Source organism: Cuculus canorus, chromosome 18, assembly GCF_017976375.1.
Source record: "Cuculus canorus isolate bCucCan1 chromosome 18, bCucCan1.pri, whole genome shotgun sequence".
NCBI lineage: Eukaryota > Metazoa > Chordata > Aves > Cuculiformes > Cuculidae > Cuculus > Cuculus canorus.
In genome coordinates, this window is record NC_071418.1 from 985,457 (window position 1) to 1,008,494 (window position 23,038).

A 23,038-nucleotide genomic window follows, 5' to 3' on the forward strand; every position below is an offset into this window, starting at 1 on the left:
TCTACTCACATATAATCACCCTTCTGCCAAATGGGAACCTAGACATGCAGTTTTAGAAAGAGGAATCAGACCCACAGGGATGGAAAGAAAAAGAAGTGGGAGCATGCGGGGAGCCGCTGCCTGGATGAGCTCCAGCGATGGGGGTCACAGGGGCCACACGGGCTCCACCACAGCCTGGAAAGGAGCCCTCAGCCCTGCCCGCAGCAACCAAATACCATTCTCCAGCTGAGCGAGAGCTGAGAAGCAGTGCCCTTCCACCACTGGCTCCGCCGCTATAGCAACTTTCCACCTTCAGCCTGAGAGCAAAGCTCACATCACGCCCGTGGGCTCCTTTTCTCACTGCTCCCATCATTTTCCAGGTTCTGTGTCTCCAAAACGTGGGCACTTGCGCACTGCTGAAGCGCTGTGCCTTTGTCCCACAGGGAGAGCAGCCTGGTCACATCCATCCTCCTCAGGGCTGCGCCACATCCTGCCTTTCACAGCTCCACCGAGAGAACCCCAGAAAGCTTTGGAAGAGAGTTGTTTCTTTTCCGCTCTCTTTATGGAACCAAAATGCTCAAGCTGTGAGGAGCGGTGTGATCCAGGAACTCGCAGCCCGATCCAGCCCTGCGCCAGCCAAACTTCTCCTGCAGACGCAGCAGTTTGGCTGCTTGGGAGGGAGCGAGACGGAAAGCGTGGCCGTGGGGCACATTTGAGGCTCAGGGGGTCCTTGTGCAGCGCTGAGCTCCCCTCGAGAGCCGCCGCCGGGTGCCCTGCCCGGCCGGAGGGGCTGAGCAGCGAGAGGCAGGACTGCGCCTGCCGTGGGGCTGTGCGGGGGGCAGGAATGGGGCAGAGGGGCTCGGTGGGCAGTGGGTGGCAGGGACGAGAGAGGCAGGAAATCAGCTGAGAGCAGCGGAAACGAGAAACCCCAAACTTTAGTTGAACCTCAAGCGGCAACCGGTTTGGTTCCCTGGGCAGAAGCGGAAGCCGAGCCCCGGAGACACAACGGGGAGGGAGCGTGAGGGGCAGCAGAGGCGCCCCGATGCGTGGCAGCTCCCTCTGCCCGCATGGGTGCCCCCAGGAAGGGCTGGGGGGCTCCTGGGGCTCCTGCCCCCCACGGGACCGACCCACGGGCCACGAGATGTCGGTGCAGTGGCAGCGTCCCCGCGGTTCCGGGTGTCTCCGCAGGCTGTGGGGGGACCCGCACCGTGTTGGGGGTCTCATGGGGGACCCTCTCGGTCACCTGCACGTATGATGGTGGTGACGAGATGAAGCTGAAATTCTGATGCACACCAGGATTAGTTCAAACCTGCGGTACTGACATCGTCACCACCGAGGAGAAGCAACCCATGGTGCCACGGGGCCGATTCTCCATCCAGGACAGCCGCGAGCAGCGGTGTTGGCGGTCACCGCGGAGGACCTGGGCGAGAGGGACGCGGGCACCCACGGCTGCGGGTGCGAAGAGGGGTAACTGAGCGGATGACAGAGCAGAAGTGGAGGCGACCGTGTCCCCAGGTCAGTCCCCGCCCGTCCGTCCCTCCGGCACAGCAACAGTGACCGCCGCGTCGAGGGACGGTGGGACAGGAGGTGATGGGACCCCGGGGACAGGGGCCGAGGGCAGCGCCCGGCGGGTCCCGGTTCAGCCGCCCCCTCCTCGCTTCTGCAGCCCCGCCGCCCGCTCTCCCCGGGGTCGGATGCTCCGCAGGGAAAGCGGCTCCTTCCCCGCCCTCCCGGGGCTGCCGGGGCTGCCGGCGGGACGGCTGCACCGGGACCCTCCGCCGCCTCCTCGCCTCCGCCTCTTCCCTCCACCGCCCCGCGGGTGCCCGCGCTCCGCCCCGACGGGGCGGGCGGTGCTGGGGGGGGGGTGGGGGGTGGGGAAGCCGAGCTCGGGGAGCCCCGGGGTGGCCATGCAGCTGCTGCGGCTGCTCGCCTGGGCGCTGCTGCCAGGTAAGGGCCCCCCCGATCCCCCCCAGCTTCCCTGAGCCTCCCCGAGCACCCCCTGAGCCCCCCCCGAGCCCCCCTGCAGCTCCCCCGAGCCCCCCTAGAGCCCTCCCCGACCTCCTTCCGAGCCCCCCAGCTTCCCCGAGCCTCACCGAGCCCCCCTCCAGCTCCCCCTATCCCCCTGCAGCTCCCCGGAGCCTCCCCACAGATCTCCCCAGCCCCCCACCAGCTCCCCCAAGCCTCCCCAAGCCCCCCCTGAGCCCTCCCCGAGCCCCCCCGAGCCTCCCCCATCTCCCCACCCCCCAGCTCCCCCGAGCCCCCCCAATCCGCCCGGTTTACCCCCAGCCCCCCCGAGCCCCCCCAATCCCCCCGGTTCCCCCCAGCTCCCCCGAGCCCCCCCAATCCCCCCGGTTTACCCCCAGCCCCCCCGAGCCCCCCCAATCCCCCCGTTTTCCCCCCAGCCCCCCCGAGCCCCCCCAATCCCCCCGGTTCCCCCCCAGCTCCCCCGAGCCCCCCCAATCCCCCCGGTTTCCCCCCAGCTCCCCCGAGCCCCCCCAATCCCCCCGGTTTCCCCCCAGCTCCCCCGAGCCCCCCCAATCCCCCCGGTTTCCCCCCAGCTCCCCCGAGCCCCCCCAATCCCCCCGGTTTCCCCCCAGCTCCCCCGAGCCCCCCCAATCCCCTCGGTTTCCCCCCAGCTCCCCCGAGCCCCCCCAATCCCCCCGGTTTCCCCCCAGCCCCCCCGAGCCCCCCCAATCCCCTCGGTTTCCCCCCAGCTCCCCCGGGCCCCGACGGGGCGGACGGGGCGGCGGCTCAGCCCCGCGGCTCCGGGTGTCTCCGCAGGCTGCGGGGCGGTGCGGGGACCCGGCATCGTGTCGGGGGTCCTGGGGGGGACCCTGTCGGTCACCTGCGAGTACGATCGTGGCGATGAGAGGATGCCGAAGTTCTGGTGCATACCGGGATTAGTTCAAACCTGCCGCACTGACATCGTCATCACCGAGGAGGACGAACCCGTGGTGCAACGGGGCCGATTCTCCATCCAGGACAACCGCTCACGGCGGGTGTTCACGGTCACCGTGGAGGACCTGTCCGAGAGGGACGCGGGCAGCCGGCTCTGCGGGGTGCGGACATGGCTGGCCGTGCCCGATAAGAGCGCAGAAGTGGAGGTGATCGTCTACCCAGGTCAGTCCTTGCGTGTGCCCCAGGTCCGATGCTGGCATGTCCCGCTCCGAGCACTGGGAGCAGCCCGGAGGCGCTGGGTGCCATGGGGCAGCCCCAGGAGTGCCACCAGTGCTCACCAGAGTACGGTGGGTGCCGCCTTCACCCATTCCCTGTGCCCATGTCTCACCACAGCCTCTTCCAGACACCGTGGGGTCAGCCACTCCCGTGCTCTCCATGCCCAACTTTCCCCTCATCCAATCCTGGTAGCCCTGCCGAAGATTCATAGGATCGTTTGGTTGGAAAAGCCCTTTGAGATCGTTGAGTCCAACCATACCTGTCACCTACTGAACCATCCCTCCTCTACCCATCTGTTTAACCCCTCGAGGGATGGAGACTTGCCCACCTCCCTGGGCAGCCTCTGCCAGTGCTGAAAACCCTTTCAGTGGAGAAATTGTTCTTAATATCTAATTTAAACCTGCCCTGGCACAACTTGAGGTCGTTTCCTCTCGTCCTAGGGAGTTCCTCACCCCCCTGTGCCACCCGTTTCCTGCTGTGGGCAGCCAGTGCCGGAGGGCACCAGGGCCTGGGTTGGGGAATGCCCCTCTCCGTCCCCTCATCGGGGACCAGCTGCCGTGGTGGGACACTTCCTTGGGGCTGGTGTGGCGCTGGGCATGGGTGCCCCCATCGCCTTCCTGCTGGGCGAGCTCTGCTGCGTGTACGTCTGCAGAGGCGTGTTTGGTGGGGAGGGGGACACAAAAAGCCTCCCAGGTAAGAGGAGGGGATTACAGCCCTCCCTCCTCGAGGGGCGTGCTCTGGACATGGCAGAGGGGACCCAGCCTGTCCTGGTGCCGTGATAAGCGGGTCACGGCTGACTCACTGCAAAACCCACAGCGTTTATCCCCCACGGAGGCAGGGAGACTGACTGAGCCTCTCTTCTTTTTGTTCCAGCTCCTTCTTCCTCCTCCACCACGTTGTCCTATACCCCGACCATCAACCACCTCGATCTCACCGGCTCTGCATCCATCCCCACAAAGACAAATGCCAAGGGAAGCACTGTGGAAACAGATTCAACTCTGTCCCACGATGAAGACTCCAACCCTACAAGGCGAGTACCAGCTCCTCCCATCCCTCCATGAGGTCTTTCTGGTGCAGTCGGAGCCCTACAACCCTCTGGGCTCCACCCGCCTCCCTTAAGGATTCAGACCTTCCGCTTTTGCCTTTAGAGACCAGCATTCCACCCTCTGAGCCTGCTGCTCCGCATGGGAAATGATCCCAGCACCCCTGGTCGCTCGGCCCCAGCAAAGCCCCGCTTGTCCCGTCTGTCTCGCAGCTGAAGCGAGGTGTAGGTTATCACCAGCGAGAAGAGATTTCTGGCTGCAGCACTGACTCCGTTTCCTTCCCCAAAACTCAGAGGCATCGTTTGCTTGTGGGAAGCCAAGTGCTGGGCTGGGTCCTGTTCTGCTTTGTAGTCACATGCAGCCCCGCAGAGAGAGTTGACAAAGGGACTGCAGTGGCAGAGCTTCCTCCTTCTCCTCCTGCCTCCTGGAGGTGATGCTGTGAGCAGGCAAAGCTCAGGCTTCCCATCAGCCGGTCGGTCGTTGTGGCCGCACACCGGCCTTGCCTGGTTGCCTACTACAACATCAACAAGTAGTGGAGCTAAACCAGTGTAAAAGCAGATGCAGGAGCCAATCCTTAAGATAGCGAAGACCCAGTAGCTCTCAGACCAGAGTGCCTGTTTGCTCCTGCAGTTTTTGGTTCCCTTTGCTCCACGCCCACCCCGCACCTGCTCCCCTTCCTCCCAGAGCTCCTGCGTCTGCTCCCCTTCTTCCCAGAGCTCCCGCGGCTGCTCCCCTTCTTCCCAGAGCTCCTGCGGCTGCTCCCCTTCTTCCCAGAGCTCCTGCGGCTGCTCCCTGCACTCTTGCTCCGTGCTGGCTCCCCCTGAGACTGCTTCCAACAAGCGTGAGAATGGAAACTCTTTCTGTCTTGCAGCTTGAGCACGGTTGAGTACATCCTCATTCCAGGCATCGTAGTGGTTCTTCTTTTGCTTGTCGTGGCTCTCAGCGTTCTGGTCGTGCTGTCCAGGAAGAGGAAGAAAAGTAAGCGAAGCTGTTACCGCCACTCACACTGTTTCTGCACCAGAGCCTCTCTTCTGCTATGTTTTTTCCTCTATATTTATTTTTCTCCCCCATTCCCTCCCTGATCCATCCAATCCCTGGATCCATCACAGACCTCCATCACCAAAGAGGTCCCTAAGGGAGCAGTGGGACCGTCCCACAGGTCTCATCCCCATGGAATTGGGGAATGCCCGGCAAAGCCCCTGCTTGATTCTTTCAGCTTCTCCAGACGTGCTCAGCTGCGTAGGCAGAGCCTGCGCTGCGCCTGCGGCGAAGCTTAACGCCAGCGTGAAGTGTGGGGAGGGACAGGAAGGCACAGCACCAGCTGGTGGGTGCGGGATGGTTTCGTTTGAAGAACTGCTCCAGTTTAGGTGGTTGATGGGGCAACAGGTTCCCTTCCTGCTTTACAGGGAGATTCACAGCGGCAGCGCAGCCTTTTAGTGCGTTTGGAGTCAGTCCGGAGGAGGCCATGGAGATGATCCCAGGACTGGGGCACCTCCTATAGGAGGACAGGCTGGGAGAGTTGGGGTTTTTCAGCTGGAGAAGAGAAGGGTGTGGGGAGACCTTGGAGCAGCTTCCAGTGCTGAAAGGGGCTCCAGAAAAGCTGGGGAGGGGCTCTGGATCAGGGAGAGGAGGAGGGGAACAGTTTTCATCTGAAAGATGGGAGACTGAGATGAGATCTTAGGGAGAAACGTTTTGCTGTGTGCTTGGGGAGGCCCTGGCCCAGGGTGCCCAGAGCAGTGGTGGTGCCCCATCCCTGGAGGGGTTCAAGGCTCAAGGTTGGATGGGGCTCGGAGCCCCTGATCCAGTGGGAGGTGTCCCTGCCCATGGCAGAGGTGGCACTGGATGGGCTGAGAGGTCCCTTCCAGCCCAAACCATTCTGTGATGCTGTGATTTATTTTTGCCCTGCTTTTGCTCGTGTCTGGCCGTGTCTGTGCTTCATCCAGCCCTCTCCGGAGCAGCCGTAGAGATGGACGGGATTTACAGCATGTCACGCACGGTAAGGCAAACTGCGTGAGGTCGTGGGATGGTGTGCTCCGAGCTCACCCGGGGAGGGGGATCCTTGCACCCTGAGCTGAGCAGATGAGCTGCCAGATCCGTCTGCTGTCAGACAGCCTCACGGCCCTTTTCACTGAGAGGGACCCTTCGGGCTTGAGTCACCAACAGAAAGACCTGAGGAGGCACTTTGTGTGGCTACTGCAGAGGATTCCTGGGAAGGGAAGTCAGGGCTGAGCTGGGAGGTCTTTCCTCCAAGCCTCTCCAGGCAGGGGAGCTGCTTCTCTGGTTGAAAGAGCCTTGGGTTGGCCATTAGGAGAAGGTTCTTCCCCTGGCGGGTGGTGGAGCACTGGACCAGCTCCCAGGGAAGCAGGCACGGCCCCGAGCCTGATGACGTTGTGGAAGCATTTGTCCAACGCCCTCAGCCGCACAGTGTGAATGTTGGGGTGTCCTGTGCAGGGGTGGGAGTTGGACTCGATGATCCGTGTGAGTCCCTTCCAACTCGGGACATTCAGTGACTGGGAACCTGCAGCAAAGCCCACCTGAGGAGGCAGCGGGAAGTATTTTCTAATGCTTTCTGGCAGCTTTTGAGGAGGGTCCAGTGTCACTAACCCGATTTCCCATGGGGAAAGTTGAGCCAGCCCTTGCTGCAGGTTCAGTTTTCCCCCAGTGCTCCTGCAGCTGTCTCGGCTCTTGTCCGGGAAAGCAGAGGGAGGGGAGATGTTCCCACCGTGCGGGCTGCGGGCAGGGGAGCAGCAGGCGGTGAAGAGCTTGTCCCTCTCCTCCAGGGAGGGGATGCCTTGACCTACGCAGACATCAACCACCGCGCGGGTACAGCCGAGAGCCAGTTGTACAGCAACGCCGAGGCTTTCCGCCGCCCAGCAAACCCCACGACCGAGTACGCGGAGGTCAACCACGGCAGTAAGGTAGGAGAACGCAAAGGGCTGAGCTCGAGGCGGCGGGTGGGCAGCGGGATGGATTGGGTGGAGAACAGGAGGCTGAGGGAGACCTTATCACTCTCTACAACTACTGGAAAGGAGGTTGTAGAGAGGTGGGTATCGGTCTCTTCTCCCAAGTTAGAGATGGTGGGACAAGAGGGAATGGTCTTAAGCTGCATTAGGGAAGTTTACTTTGGACATTAGGAAAAATTTCTTCACCAAAATGGTTCTCAAGCCCTGGCAGAGGCTGCCCAAGGAGGTGGTGGAGTCCCCATCCCTGGAAGGGTTTAAAAGGCCGATAGATGAAATGCTCAGGAATATGATTTAGTACTGGACGGGTATGGTTGGGTTTCATGATCTCAAAGGTCTTTTCCAACCTAATGATTCTATGACTCCATGAAAGAGGCTGCGAAGAGATGTGCCGGGCTGAGGTGCGAATGACCCTGGACCGTGTGGGTGCCCCTTTTGGTCCCCACAGTTGCTCCTGGTGCTTAAAGCAGCCAAGAGAGGTTCCGGCAGATGCTGGTGCCCTGGAGCAACCCTGCAAAAGATGTTTTTTTTGTTTATCCTCCACCTTTCCCAGTTTTTGGAAGAGGAAAAAGAGGTTACGTATGCCAGGGTGAGGAATTCGCTGCCGGAGCAGCAGGAGATCTATGCCAACGTGCCTCCAGCCCCGCAGCCCGGAGAAGAGCTCTACAGCACAGTGCAGAGGGTGTAAGCCGGCACTCATCCCCGCGCGCTGCCGGCGGGGCCAGCGGGACACGGGCTGGCAGCAGAGCGGCTGCTTGTGTGGGTTCAGACATTGCCTTGGAGCAACCTCAAAGAGGAGAGGGTTCAGCAGGAGGTGTGGAACAGATGAGGACGGAATCATCCCTCTGCCGTTGGAGACCTCACCTGCACAGCAGTGGCGCTGGCGATAAAAACCTGTCCCTTGCGTTGGGGAGCCCAGGACCGGCCAGGCAGGGTGCGCAGGAGCCTGGCGTTGTGGCTGGGCTGGGGGTTCAGCTGGGCTGGGGGTTCGGCTGGGCTGGGGGTTCAGGTGGGCTGGGGGTTCAGGTAGGCTGGGGGTTCAGGTGGGTTGGGGGCTCAAGTGGGTTGGGGGTTCAGCTGGGCTGGGGTTTCGGGTGGGCTGGGGGTTCAGCTGGGCTGGGGGCTCAGCTGGGCTGGGGGTTCGGGTGGGTTGGGGGTTCGGGTGGGTTGCCCAGCTCCGTGCACCCAGCGCCCACCCTGCTGCGCATTTTGGCTGCAGAAGCTCCCGGAGCCGTGGTCACCTCAGACTGACTTTATTCCCACGCCGATTCCAGGCAGAGGTGGCAGCTTCCAGAAAGGGTGACAGTGAGCAATGTTGGATCCAAATGCATTCTTTATATGCAAATATCCATGTGGGACGTGGGTGGAGGGTGCAGTGTGTTAGGGTCTCGGTGCAAAGGACACAGCAGAGGTGCTCCCGTCCCCCCGCGCGGCTGCTGGGATGCGGAGCCCCCAACTCCCCTCTTCCCACAGCCCCCGGGGGGTTCACTCCTGCTCTCTCCCCCTGGCACCCCCTGCGATGGGAGCACGGGAACAGGCTGCGACCCTCACCCTGCTCCTCTCTGCTGGGAATTATTTCCTGGCACCCATTAAATGCGTTCTTTCTGTGTAAACCATCGCTGCTTCATCAGTGGCAGCAGCTGAGAACCCGGTGCGATCCGGAGCCGTTTGTACGGCTGTTTTCCACCTCACTCAAGGGTTTACCGCAGAGAGTCGCTCCAAGAGCGTGTCGGACCCCTCTGGGCTCCAGGAACCCGGGTCTCGAAGGGCACGGACCACGCTGGTCCTCCCTCTTGCCCAGTGGCCCATGGGGACACTCTGGGCACGCTTGCCCGCGGCGCCGGAGCCTCCGCTGCGGCTCTGCTCCTGCGGCAGCAGGAAACCCCTCTTATCTCAACTCCTTCCCCCCAGAACCCTCTGGGCAGCGGAGGCCGCAGGGTTCCCCCCCGCTGCACCCCCAGAATGTGCCCAGGCGGCTCCCCAGAGGGCTCAGGGTGCTATCGGCACCGGGCACGGCTTCCCAGCCCTTCCGGGAGTGCTCCGTGCCCGGCAGCGGGGCTGGGGTCACCGGGACCCCCGGCTCGGGGTCTGGGGGGGCTGAGCCTCGGCAGGGCTGGGAATGGGGGGGTGTCCCAGCGCACACACGTGTACCCACGGTGCACAAACACACCCGCTGGTGTGCGCACATACGCACACGTGGACACACACGAACACATCTACACCGTGTGCACGCGCAGACACACACCGGTGAATACACATGCACACACATTGCACAGATGCACATACAACTGCGCACACCCACCCCCCAGCAGGAGCACACGCACACGGATGCACAAGGACACAGTGCACACACAGAGCTGCACACGCACCCCAGTGTGTGCACATACACACGTGGATACACATGCACACCCTGAACACATATACACCCCACTACGTGCACACACACAGATGCATAAAGACACATGCACACACCCGCACACGCTGCACACACGTCCACCCCACTGTGTGTGTGCACTTACACAGACACACACAGATGCACACGGACAGAGTGCACACATGCACGTACATGTACAGATGCACACACATGCACAGAGATGCAGCCACATACAGGTGCACATGGGCACACATGCACACACACGCACACTTGCGCACACACATGCACACTTGTGCACACACAGGCATGCGCTGCCGTGCACTCACACACATATGCTCACACATGCACATGTATGCACACACGCAGTCACATGCACTCACACACATGCACACACGCAGTCACAGACACGCACTCACACATGCACACACGCATGCTCATGCACTCACATGAGCACACAGTGCACACAGTCTCACGCACACACTGCACACGTGCATGCACTCACACACACGTATGCACACAAGCAGTCACATGCACACACTCACACATGCGCACAGACACACGCACGCTCATGCAGTCACACGCACACACGCACACGCCCTCATGCACGCGCACACGCTCTCACGCACTCTCACGCACGCACACGCACGCTCCTGCACTGACACGCGCGCACACGCGCTCTCCCGCGCGCTCCCGGCCCGCCCCGCCCCGCGCAGGCGCGGGCGCTGCTCGGCCATGGGGGCCCGCGGGCGGCCGCTGGCCCGGCGCTACCGCCTGGCGCTCGCCACCGCGCTCGCCATCCTCCTGCTGCAGGGGCTCGTGCTCTGGAGCTCGGCCGGCCTCGACGAGGGGGGGCCCGCGGAGGTGAGGGCGGGGGGAGCGGGGAATGGGGGGGCTGGGGGAGGAGGGGGGCGGCGAGGGGAGGGGGGCATGGCGGAGGGGGACGGGGAGGGGGCGTCGGGGGAACGGGGGGCTGGAGGGCCGTGAGGGGATGAGGGGGCAGTGAGGGGATGGGGGGCAGTGAGGGGATGGGGGGGCAGTGAGAGGATGGGGGGCTGGAGAGCTGGGGGGCAGTGAGGGGATGGGGGGGCAGTGAGGGGATGGGGGGACAGTGAGGGAATGAGGGGGCAGTGAGGGGATGGGGGGACACTGAGGGGATGGGGGGGCAGTGAGGGGATGGGGGGCAGTGAGGGGATAGTGAGGGGATGGGGGGGCAGTGAAGGGATGGGGGGGCAGTGAGGGGATGGGGGGGCAGTGAGGGGATGGGGGCAGTGAGAGGATGGGGGTGATGGAGAGCTGGGGGGCAGTGAGGGGATGGGGGGCAGTGAGGGGATGGGGGGCACTGAGGGGATGGGGGAGGGAGGGGATAGGGGGGCAGTGAGGGGATGGGGGGCACTGAGGGGATGGGGGAGGGAGGGGATAGGGGGGCAGTGAGGGGATGGGGGGCGATGGAGAGCCGGGGGGCAGTGAGGGGATGGGGGGCTGAGGGAGGGAGCGGTGAGGGGACAGGGGGGCTGGGGGGGATGTGGTAGATGTGGGGGCCACAGGCTGTGCCTCTGAGGGGACCCCCACTGCAGCACTGTGGGGTCACAGCACCTGTGGCCGGGGGGGGGTTCCTGGGGTCTGGGGTGGGGAGCTCAAGGGGGGTCTTGCGCCCCTCTGTAGTTTGAATGATGTGGTGGGCACTGGGTTGGTGCCACCTGAGCCACAGGGCTGTGGAAACCTGTGGTAACTCGGAGAGCTGGCGTGGCAGCTCGGAGGGTCTGCGGTGACTTCTGTGTGTCTGGTCCGGTCAGGGATGTCTCTGAGAAGTGCAAGGACCTTCTGCAGTCCTGTTCCCTTCATAACTGAATGGAAAAGGTGTCAGCTCTTTCTTACTAGTGGGGAAACTGAGGCACAGGCTGGCGAAGGTGTTTGCCTAAGGTCAGACAGGGAGCAGGCATCCAGGAGGACCCACGCCTCTGGAGCATGTTGGTGCCACCTCCGGACGAAGCTCTTGACCTCTGGGTTGCTTGTGTGAATTTATCTGTTCATCGCAGGCTGCCTGTGTCCAGGCCCGCGGCCGCTGGGAGGCCAGTGCCTAGGCTGGATTCTTCCAAGAGCGCAGTGTGGGCTTCCTTGAGAAGTGTTGGCCACCACAGCCCCTCATCTTGGGCAGGACCCTCGTGTTCCAGGGGCTGTGGGCACCCTTCAGGGCTGCCAGTGAGCCCCGGGGAGATGGTGAAGCCAGGTTTGGCAGAGAGAGCGTGCGGTGAGAGCTGGGATCTGTGCGTGGGGTGAGGCGGTGGCTGTGACAGCAAAGCCAGTGGTCATGAGGTGCAAGGTGGGCATCTCTAGAGGGGCGAGTGGTTCCCTTCCCCATCGCGAGCCACCTCCCTGGTGCGGAGGGCGACCCTGTGGCTAGCAAGTCGTTTCATGGGACTAGAAAGTTTTCCTTGAAAGTGGAGAGGTGAGGAGGGGAACTGGGCAGCTCCTTGGAGAGGGGAAGATCTCTTAAGGTGATCACTCACTCAGTAGATGAATTCCCAGCCCCAGGCTCCTCTTGGGCCACTCCTCATGTGCTGCTGATTCTCACCACCAAAACAGAGCTGTGGAACAAACGCAGCAGGGAGAGGGGACGCAGAGTTGTCTGCGATCCGCAGGCACTGGAGGTGTGAGAAGTAATTGATCTGGCAGCCAGGAGTGCCCGACTGTCCCTTCCACTTTCCTGTGACCTTGATCAAATCACTTCGCTGGTCCTGGCTTCCCCTGCCCTCCGTGCTGTCCTGTACTGCTTGTCCGCTTTTCCCTGCTCTGGCCATGCGCAACCACCCAGGTTGGCTCGTTCTGCCTTGGTCTTCACTTGGCTTCCCCAGATCTCTTCCCAAAACCACGTTGGGCGGCTGATGGGTTGGGCCCTGGGTTCATTCGCCAGGAGAGGGGATAATTCACCACCAGCAGCCCTGACTCTAGGGCTTGGGAACAGACAAGCCTGTTTGGAGAAGGCAAGAACCATCCTGAACTTTACAGACAGCCCAAAAACCCATCAGCAAGCTGGGGAAAACCCAAATAACCTTTATTTCTTATAAAACGGGAAAGTTCTTGGTTTCTGCGCCTTCCCACAGCTTCTGATTTTGGCCAGACCTGGAGGAGCCGCCATTCCCGTGGGGCATTTCTGGTATTGCTGGAGGAACCTTCCCAGGAGAGCCTAACCTCGAGATGTGGAAGGATTTGGGGAACCTTGGGATCTCTTAATTGCCAAAGTAAATGGCTCCTTCCCGCTAATGGACTCAGCTCTAACCTGGCTCATCCCTGCCACGAGCGGGCTGTGAGAGAGAGAGAAGGGAGATGAGACCTGAAGGCACCATGGAGCATGGGGAATTGGATGAGGTCGCCTTCCCCTGCCGGCCAGCGCCTTCGGCTGCGGCATCCAGCGGCAGCTCCCTGTGGCTGTCTCGGTTCTTCAAAACCTGCTGGTTTCCTTTTCTTCCCTTCACAGGGGAAGATCCTTGTCACAGGCTCTGGTGGCTCCCTGGTGTGAGCTTAGCAGAGGCCGAGGGAGAATCCCCGCCCTTCACCAGAGCAGGTTGGAAACGGCATCTCCACCAGCAGCACCAACTGCTCGCTGCCCTGCAACGGGCTTCAGCCGCATCAGAGCCACCGGCCCAGCCCTCCTTGGGAACGCCGTTATAACGCCACTTGGGTTCTCTCTTCTCTCAGCAAGCCCGATGCCAGGGTCCTGCACGCTCCCATTATCCACCAAGCGGATGCTTTATGGCATGCGGAGCAGCAGGGGTTGGATCAGTCTCCATCCACCCAGCTCAACACTGAGTTTCCCACCTCCAGGAAGCCAAATTATCTTGTTCTGCTGCGATCAACCACCACAATCCCTGTCCAGACTGACAGATGGGAGAGGAATTTCCCATTGGTCTCTGGGCTTTCGCTGACAGTGACTGCGCTGCAGACAGCGTGAGTTTGTCTGTGTACAGAAGTGGGAGCCTGAGGGTCCGTCGTGGTGACACCAACAGCTCCTGAGGAGTGACCTCTGGTTGGCATCTGAAGTCCTCTCAGCACGTTGGGAGGAGGAGGACAAGGAGCCTCGTCAGGAATCCCACACACAAGTTTTAAATACAGCAGAGCAACGTGGCCGGAGTCCTTCCCTGCCAGGAGAGATCACTCTGCTGTGGTGCAGTAATTAGAAGCCGCTGAGTTCGTTAACTGGCAGCTCCGGGAGGTGCTTCCAACAACTTCCCTGCTGGGGAAGGCAGCCGGGCATGCTCCTGAGCAGGGAACAGGGCTCCTTCCAGGGCAGAAAGCAGGACTTGCTGTGAGCTGTCCCAGTGCCAGGTCTGCTGGGGTGCCCCCGGTGGGGTCTGCCCTGTCCCTGCAGGAAGGGACCCGCTCCTTGCTTCCCACCTCCCCGCTCCTGCGATGCTGAAGGCAGGTTGATAACGCTGGGAACAGATGGTCCTGCGTGGTGACTAATGGACCCCTTTGGGTGGTGGGGTTTCTCCTGGCTATGACCTTCCCAGCAGCTTTGCCCACAGAGGAGCTTGTGCAGGGGTCTGGTTCAGTCCCACCATCCTCGTGAGGCACCTGTCTGTCCTTGGGAGATTCCGCTGCACAGGAATAGCCCCCGACGTGCCTCGCTGCCGGCCCTCTGGGAATGCCTGCGGTGGGCTGAGGTCGCACAGCTCTGGCCCCACAGGCACCGCTCGCTGGGAAAGCACTTTCCTAGGAGTGCAGCTCGTGCAGGCATCCGAACTCCCGAGCGCTCTGCTCTCCCCAAGGCTGACTCGTTTCTGCTCAGCAGCCAGCCTGGCAGAGGTAATGAAGCAGCATTAACGGCTCCCTTTACGCATCCGCTTGGCTCAGCGGGAGTGTTTGTTAAAGGGATTCCTAGAGAAGCTGGCGATGGCAGCGCCTGCCCCAGCCCAGCGCAGGAAGCCAGGGCCCAGGGAAGGACGCATGGGCAGGACCTCGTTCAGTGCTTCTCTGGTGCTTTTAGCCCCAGTGAGTGCAGCTGTGGCTTCCTGAGGCCCCGTCACATCCATCTGGAAGCCGAGCTTGGGCTCACAGTGTGATCGCAGCAGGGAAGAGCTGATCTCGGGGTGAAGCAACCACCGCCAGCCAGAGCAGCCCTGAGAGGGAGCACGGGACAGTGCAGGGAGGTGCTGCAGGGTCCTAGCCTGGGGGTTTGGGTGCAGGTGAGGTGGTGAGATGTCCTTTGCTGCACACTTGCTGCTGCCAGAGCACCAGCTGCGTTGCAGTGCTGAGCTCTGTGGGGCCTGGGAGCATCGCACTCTGGGGACGGGGTTGCTCTGGGGAGCTTGTTGGCAGAGCTGGGGACAAGCAGATCTGAGTTAATGCTCTCTGTCCTCTCCTGCATTCACCTGCAACAGGAGCGGCAGAAAAAAGCCAGACTGCCTGAGAGCAGCGACGGCTCCAAGGACTCGGACAGCTCTGCCGGGCGCCGGGGCAGCGCCAGCCGGAAGCACGGGCGATGGCGGGGACGGCCGGACAGCCCCGGGGCGCTGGTGTCCAAGGTGGTGAGAGCTGTCACGGCGAGACACAAGCTGGGACGGCGGGTGCCAGCTGCACCAGACTCCTCCAGCCGGAGGAACCTGACGGATCTGCGAGGGGAGGCCCAGCTGGCCGTCTTCCAGCAGGGTGACACGGGCAGCGTGGAGGGGGCTCCCCAGCCCACCGAGAACAGCTTCACCCCGAAATGTGAGATCACGGGCAAGGATGCCCTCTCGGCACTGGCCCGGGCCAGCAGCAAGCAGTGCCAACAGGAGATCGCCAACGTCGTCTGCCTGCACCTTGCCGGCAGCCTTATGCCCCAGTCCGTGCCACGCCACTGCCAGCTCTCAGGTGAGTCCTCCCAGGGTGCTCCTGGTCACCTGGGCATCCGGCATATCCCGCCAGGCGCGTGGGCCACCTTTCTTATGTCACCAAACCACCCCACCTGGCAAAAAGCAGCTGCAATCTGTCACTGATTCCCAGATTACCGCTGCCTCTGTAATCCAATCAAAGCTGTGCCGGCTGACCTACAGTGGCCTGTTCATCCCAGCCCGCAGTGCTCAGAGCTGGGTGCAGCTGCATCCTCTTTTGTGAGGGGCCAAGAGAGTCGTGCAGTCACGGAATGGTTTGGGTTGGAAGGAACCTCAAAGCCCATCCAGTTCCACCCCCACCATGGGCAGGGACACCTCCCACTGGATCAGGGAGTCAAAGCCCCATCCAACCTGGCCTTCAACCTCTTCAGGGATGGGGCATCTGTGCCATCCCACCTTTCCCAACATGGCCTTGTTAACGCAAGGGGCTCCGTGTTCCACCCTGCCCTGGCGCTGCAGCCACTTAGAGCTGCACTGATGGCCAGGTTCTGCCCTGCTGCCTCCTGCCTTGATCGGGTCTCCCTGGTTTAACAGGAGCTCCGGGCGGTGGGTGCCAAGGCCACGGGTGGCTGACAGCCCTCTCCCTCCCCACGCAGGCAAGGTCAGCCCTGTTATCCAGTGGGATGAGAGCCGGCTGCAGCAGGTGCCCCCCAGCAAGCCCGTGCGCATCGCCTACATGCTGGTTGTGCACGGCAGGGCCATTCGCCAGCTGAAGCGGCTCATCAAGGCTGTGTACCACCAGCAGCACTTCTTCTACATCCACGTCGACAAGGTGTGCACAGCGAGTGTTAACAGTGCCCAGATCAGTCACCAGGACCGGGCACAGAGCGAGGGGAAGGAGGGGCGATGGGTGGAGGAAGCAGCAGGGTAGAGTTTGTCATGGAATCATTAAGGTCGGAAAGGCCCTCTAAGCCCATCCAGTCCAACCGGCAGCCCAACCCCACCATGTCTACTAAACTATGTTCCAAACTGCCATGGCTACATGTTGTTTGAACCCCTCCAGGGATGGAGACTCTCCCACTGCCCTGGGCAGCCTCTGCCAGGGCTTCGCCACTCCTTCAGTAAAGAAATTTTTCGTAATCTCCAATCCTAACCTCCCCGGCACAAATTGAGGCCATTTCCTCTTGTCCTGTCACTTGTTATTTGGGAGCAGAACCCAGCACCCACCTGCCCACACCCTCCTTTCTGGGAGCTGCAGAGAGCCATGAGGTCTCCCCTCAGCCTCCTCCAGGCTAAACTGCCCCAGGTCCCTCACTGCTCCCAGAACGCCTCGGCTCCAGATCCTTCCCCACCTCCATTTCCTTCTCCAGACGCGCTCCAGCCCCTCAATGTCTCTCTTGTAGTGAGGGCCAGGAGCGCTGCATGGGGTGGTCGTGACCCAAGTGGACGACCTGGTGGAGCTGCGACTCTTCCACCCCTGTTTCTGCAACCCCAGGGAAGCGGGATCCATCCTCCCTGCCCAGACCTATCTTGTCTTGCTGCTCCCCTCCCTCTGTAGGCTGCTGTAAGGGCTGACCCCAGGCTTGTGGCAAGGAGAGCAGGGTCCTGGGAAGGCAAGCTCCTCACTGACCATGACCCTTGTTCCCTGACAGCGCTCCAACTACCTCCATCGTGAGGCGGTGGAGCTGGCCCGTCACTACCCCAACATCCGTGTGACACCCTGGCGCATGGTGACCATCTGGGGAGGTGCCAGCCTGCTGAAGATGTACCTGCGCAGCATGAAGGACCTGCTGGAGCTGGCTGAGTGGCCCTGGGACTTCTTCATCAACCTAAGTGCCACCGACTACCCCACGAGGTGAGGACCAGGCTGCACAATTGAGATGCTCAGCCTTGGGAAGGGCAGGGAGGAGCCAGAGCTGAGGGAAGATGGAGCTGGAGATTGCACCCACATGCAGGTGATGATGCTCCAGGGCCAGGCTGGTCCTGTCTCTGCAGAGGAGCCCAGCCCATACCTTGGAGGCTGCTTTTTCCTGCGGTCTGGGTGTTGCTGGGCAAGACACACCAGGCCCCAGACAGCAGAGAGGCCACGTCTGTGTCTCCTCGGCGATGGGGCCAGGGTTTGAGTCAGCAGCTTCAGGCTCCTTGTGTCTGATGGCTCTTGCTGTATGAATGTTTATTGGGCAGCTTTACCCCAGAAGCCATTAATGCTTTCTAATTTGCACCTCAGGACTAACGAGGAGCTGGTGATGTTCCTGTCCAAATACCGAGATAAGAACTTCCTCAAGTCCCATGGCCGAGACAACGCCAGGTAATTTCAGCTGGGGGCAAAGCTGAGCTGAAGGAACAGAAAAAGGAGGGATTTTGGAAAAGGAACTGAAACAGCTGGGGCAGGGGGGATGTTCTGCATGTAGCTGTGCCTGGCAAAGTAGGTGACACTCCTAACCCCTCGTCCTTGTCGCTGTGCCCAGGTTTATCAAGAAGCAGGGCCTGGACCGGTTGTTCCACGAGTGTGACTCCCACATGTGGCGGCTGGGAGAGCGCCACATCCCCGAGGGCATTGTGGTGGATGGGGGCTCTGACTGGTTCTCGCTGACACGCAGCTTCGTGGAATACGTGGTCTATTCTGAGGACCAGCTGGTGTCCCAGCTGCGTCAGTTCTATACCTACACGCTCCTGCCAGCCGAGGTGGGTGCTGACCGTGCGGCATGGGCCCCATTTCCTTCCCACTCTACTTAAAATCTCTGTCCCACTTCATCCTCGCTCTGCGAGGCTGTGTAGGCCATTGCTGGTCCTACTCGGGCAGCTTTGCACCTCCTCTTTATCAACACCCAGCTATGAAAGAGGGGGGAGAGGAGCAGATAGACCAAGGGCTGTGTTTATATCCAACCCTGCTTTAAGTCTAGAATTCCTTGTGGGCTTGATAAGGACCGGTGTGGGTGCACAGCCTGGTCCCCTGTGTGTCCCTGTGCTGGGAATGGTGCTATCGAGGTCTGTTCTGTTCCCCTGTGAGAGAGGGGTGGGTTGGTCTCCGTTAACCACCTGTCCTCCATCCCCACTGGGTGTCCTGTCCCTTCTCTGCCCTGCACAGTCCTTCTTCCACACAGTCCTGGAGAACAGTCATGCCTGCGAGACGCTGGTGGATAACAACCTCCGAGTGACCAATTGGAACCGAAAGCTGGGCTGTAAGTGCCAATATAAACACATAGTCGACTGGTGCGGGTGCTCCCCAAATGACTTCAAACCCCAGGACTTCCTCCGGCTACAGGTGAAAAAGCTCCTCCGTTCTCCTCCCGCTCTCTCCCCTCCTCCCTTTCTCACTCCTCTCCTCCCTGGGTGCGATGCCGGCTGCTGTGCGTGCCCCACGCGCCTCGCCCCAGCCCCACGAGGGCTGGGAGCAGGATGGGCTCCCCAGCCACCATGGGGCTCGACATGGACGTGTCTGTGAGCAGGGGTGCAGGCTGAGCAAGGGCGGTCTGGGGAGATGCACCCAGCAGTGAAAAGAGGAGTTAGCAAGATTTTCTGGCAGTTCTGGGCTTACACAGCACAAAGCTCCAATCCTGCAAGCTGTGCCGCGTGGCCAAACTGTGTGCAGGGCTCTGCAGCGGCTCTGCAGGGTAGGGGCCCATCTGAGTAGAGATGGCAGCGAAGGAGCTTCCTCGCTGCTTCTCAGCATGGACAGAGAGAGGCAGTGGGAGAGGCAGGAACCCACCTGCGTTACCAGTAAGCGCTCTGCATGCTCGCACTGATCCTGTCGTAGAGGATCCCTCCTAGAGGCTGGCTGCGCTTCGCTGCTTCTTAGCCTGTGCCCTCAAAGCGAGCAGGATGGGTCCCAGCATGTTTCTTCCCAGTCCGTCTCCCTCCCAGCTGCCCGACGCGGGAAGGTGGGCAGGGCGGGAGCAGCCAACACTGTCAGCAATGCCTGTGCTCTTCCAGCAACTCTCCAGACCCACCTTCTTCGCACGCAAGTTTGAGTCGACGGTGAATCAGGAGGTGCTGGAGATCCTGGACACACACCTCTACGGCAGCTACCCCCCAAACACGCCAGCCCTGAAGGCCTACTGGGAGAACGTCTACGACCGTGTCGATGGGCTTAGCGGCCTCAGCGATGTCACCCTCACCTTCTACACATCCTTCTCCAGGCTGGGGCTCCGCAAAGCCGCCTCCACGCCGGCGGCGAAGGCCGACAAGCTCTGCAGGTGGGGTGTTTTCCGCTTGCTCGATCCAGGCTCTGAGTGGTGGCCTGTGTCTCGTGCTGGAAGGATGATACTAGGATGTGCAACCTCTCCATCTCTTTCTCTCTCTCCAGATTCGAGCCCCGGGGCTTCCCATCCAGCGTGCATTTATATTTCTATGACGACCGTTTCCAGGGTTACCTGGTAATGCAGGAAGTGCAGAATTTGGCAACTGGGCAGGCAGAGACCCTGGAGGTGTGGATGATGCCCCAAGGAGCTCTCAAGCTGGCGGCTCACACAGGGCAGGCAAACCGCTTGCAGAACCTGGAGGTAAGTAGGGACTTTCCCTCTCAATTTCCACTTCCCTCCCTCACTTTCCCACGTGCGCTGCCCTTCTTCCTCTCTCTCCTTCCTGCAAGCTGTGGGACAGAGGGACACAGGGACACTGCCATGTCCAGGAGTTTGGCTTCTGTTTATGTTGTGGTGCCTGCAGCTGCAGGAGGCATCACACACAGCTGGATTGGCACTGGTGGGAAGGACAGTGGTGGAGGGTGGATGTGCGTTGCTTTGGGCTCCAAAGTTTATCTTTTCCCTGTTTTGGGGAGCTGAAATGCAAAACACGAGCCGATAGCATCTCCTCACCTGGCGTCCCGCTGCTTGTGCCTCCCGTCTCTCCAGGTGGGCACAGAGTGGGACCCCAAGGAAAGGCTCTTCCGCAATTTTGGAGGCTTGATGGGGCCTTTTGATGAGCCAGTGGCCATGCAGAAGTGGTCGCGGGGCCCCAACCTGACGGCCACGGTGGTGTGGATCGACCCTACCTCCGTCATCGCCACCTCCTACGACATCACGGTGGACACAGAGGCAGAGTTCACCCAGTACAAGCCCCCCCTCAATCGGCCGCTGCGCCCTGGTGTCTGGACCATCCGCCTCCTCCAGTTTTGGGAGCCCTTGGGGGAGAGCCAGTTCCTGGTGGTGCCCCAGACCTTCAACCACAAGCAGCCTCTCAGGAAAGGTGAGGATGCACTGGAGTTTGGGGTTGGGTTTGGGGGTCTCCCTGTAGGCAGTCCATGGCATTTTCCCCTGGTGCTGGCCTCTCCCTGATGTCGGGACGGAAGCTGTCGTTCCTTCTGGTGTCCCCTGACCCATCTGTGTCCTCAAACGGCCCTTGGGCAGTGCTAGAAGACTTGTTTGTGGGTCAGATCCATCCCCATGGGGCTGGCGTCCTCGCTGTGTCCACTAGCTGTCCTGTGCCACGGCCCCTTGTCCCTGCCTTTTCTTTTCTCCTGGGTTGGCAGGAGCTCTGTGTAGTGCTGTGCTTCCCTGGCTGAAGGGCAGCGGGAGGAGGGCTGGGATTGCAAGGGATGGGGTGCTGAGCCCTGCCGGGAGCACAGCAGCAGGACGGGCAAGGTGCCGGGGTTTTGCTGCACTACTGATCCCATCTCCTTTCTCTCCCTCTCCTGCCCAGACGACAGCAACTGGCTGCACGGCGGCCCCCCCCGCAACGAGTACATGGAGCAGAGCTTCCAGGGGCTGGGGGGGATCCTCAACCTCCTGCGCTCCGAGGAGGCGGAGGAGGATGCGGGGCGGAAGGCGCAGCTGACGGGCAAGGCGCTGGAGGACTGGGCGGACGGCACCATCGGCACCTTCTGGTCCGTGGCGGATGTCTGCGTGGGGGGGCCCTCCGCCTGCACCTCCCTGGAGACCTGCAGCAAAACCTCGTGGAGCTCCCTCTCTCCGGACCCCAAATCCGAACTGGGTCCTGTCAAACCCGATGGGCGGCTGAGGTAGCAGGAGCAGCCAGGGGGGCGGCTTTGGGAACGAGGAGCATCCTCCACCCGTCGCTGGCTGAGGGGGGGCTCCAGACTACATCACCCCGTGCCATTTGCACCGTAGTCACTTGAGGAAGAGAATGGGATCCTCCAGGCCGGGGAAAACCACCTCCTGTGGGGATCTTGGGTGGAGGGAGAGCGTGAAGTTGGTCTTGCTCACCAGGAACAGGCGCTTGCTGGCCGGGAGAGCGTGTGGGGTTCCCCTCGGGACCGCGGCAGCTGGGAACCGCTGTGTGTTTGTTGCTCGGAGCCTTCGAAAGGGGGTGATGGGGAAGGGAGGGAGGGCTGGCAGAGGGGCAGGCTCGGCCAGCTGAGCACCCTGCCCAGCCCCGGGCTGGATCTCTGCAGGCTCAGGCCCTGCGCTGCTGGCTGCTCCCCCTGGGAGGGCTGGGAAAGGACTGGAGAGACAGGCAGGAGCAGAACGGGTCAGAGCCTGCCCTGCGCACGGAGCTGCTGCTGGCCCGGGGCTTGCATCTCATCCCCTCCACCCAGCCCCTTAGTTTGTATTTTTATAAATATATATATACATAGAAATATATAAGATGCAAAGTGCAATAGAGACGAGACCCCGCGTCAGCCGGGATGTCCGTGTGTCTCCATCTCCCCTCGGACTGTAACGTACCTGGGTGACCTGGTGCTACGGGACAGGGTGCTGGGTCGTTTACATATTTTATTTTAATTATTATTATTGTCTTGCTGTTTTCCCCGTTTGCTGCTGGGGAACCGCACCCTCCTGCCCCAGGGTTGTGGGGTGCTGCCTGCCCTTTGTGCCAAGTGTTTGGAGCTGCCGGTGTGCAATGGCATGTGGGGCAGTGCTCGGTCCGTGGCTCCAGTCCAATCCTGCCGCCTCCGTCTCCGCTTCGGCAAAGAGATGCTTGAGCCCCCTGCCAGAATGCCACCCGCGGGGCTGGCATCCTCGCCGTGCCCACCGGCTGCCCTGTGCCCAGCCTTTTCTATTCTCCTGGCTTGGCAGAAGCTCTCGGGATCTGCTGTGCTTCCCTGGTCAAAAAGCACTGAGGTGAGACAAGCTCCGGCCAGCTCCATCCGCTCCCCACTGTTTCTCCTTCCCCATCCAGAGGGAAGAGACGCCTGCGCCTCCGGGGAAGGGATTCAGCAGAGCATCCCCCCTTCCTCCCAGGCTTAGAGAGTGCCAAGATTTCTCCAAGACTGATGCTATGTGGAGATGTTTTTGCCCTGGGAAGGTGCTTCACATCTCCACAGCCTGGGAAGAAAGGGGTGATCCCCCTGGGAAGGGCTGTGGAGCTTTTGGGGCCGAGCTGGAGCCTGCTTAAGGCAGGAGCCAGAGGCTCAGGGCTCGGCCAGCCCAGCGTTGCTCTCCCCAAGTTCTGTGCCATCTTTCACCTTCCCCCAAAGCCCCACGCTTCCCTGCTTGGCTCGCACTCCCGGCCTCCGTGGTCCAAGGATGGCGAGAGGCACATTGTTGGATGGAGACCTGGGTGCGTGGGGGATCCGTGGTGGTCCCCAGCTCCCCGGGGGGGGACGGGCTGCGCGGGGGGGACGACAACTCCGTGTCGGGAGTATCATGTAAAGTTGTCTTAAATATGCAACCCCACCCCAAATACATCTCTGTCTGCCGTGCTGCGTGTCTGTGTCTGTGGAAGGGGCTGCGGGGGGCTTTACCACCCCCGGGAGGGGGGAGTGAGCCCTGGGCACCGGGGTGGGCTCGCTTGGAGGGG

At 61.5% G+C, this 23,038-nt stretch overlaps 1 protein-coding gene across 2 annotated transcripts; it reads left to right on the forward strand.

Moving 5' to 3' along the window:
- The first annotated feature begins 1,865 nt into the window (after positions 1–1,865).
- On the forward strand, positions 1,866–22,916 carry XYLT2 (xylosyltransferase 2). 2 transcript variants are annotated; one of them, XM_054083563.1, is made up of 16 exons: positions 1,866–1,926; positions 2,761–3,099; positions 4,027–4,183; positions 5,068–5,174; positions 6,140–6,192; positions 6,977–7,114; positions 14,909–15,380; positions 15,997–16,172; positions 16,993–17,195; positions 17,568–17,648; positions 17,809–18,025; positions 18,429–18,605; positions 19,274–19,536; positions 19,647–19,842; positions 20,191–20,524; positions 20,978–22,916. In XM_054083563.1, exons 1-16 carry the CDS (start codon positions 1,887–1,889, stop codon positions 21,298–21,300), a joined length of 3,276 nt encoding a protein of 1,091 aa, XP_053939538.1. In that variant the 5' UTR covers positions 1,866–1,886; the 3' UTR covers positions 21,301–22,916. The 2 variants fall into 2 exon arrangements, with proteins under 2 accessions (XP_053939538.1, XP_053939537.1); XM_054083562.1 differs by lacking the exons at positions 1,866–1,926; positions 2,761–3,099; positions 4,027–4,183; ... (1 more) ...; positions 6,140–6,192; positions 6,977–7,114 and adding an exon at positions 10,097–10,391 and having other exon boundaries at positions 20,978–22,915.
- Positions 22,917–23,038: the final 122 nt, after the last annotated feature.

What these genes read in the sequence shown, in the direction of transcription:
- XYLT2 (XM_054083563.1), top strand. Translation starts at nt 1,887, where the DNA reads ATGCAGCTGCTGCGGCTGCTCGCCTGGGCGCTGCTGCCAG. An exon ending in GCCACCGACTACCCCACGAG is followed by an intron (nt 17,196 to 17,567) that starts GTGAGGACCAGG and finishes TTTGCACCTCAG; the next exon opens with GACTAACGAGGAGCTGGTGA. An exon ending in AGGACTTCCTCCGGCTACAG is followed by an intron (nt 18,606 to 19,273) that starts GTGAAAAAGCTC and finishes GTGCTCTTCCAG; the next exon opens with CAACTCTCCAGACCCACCTT.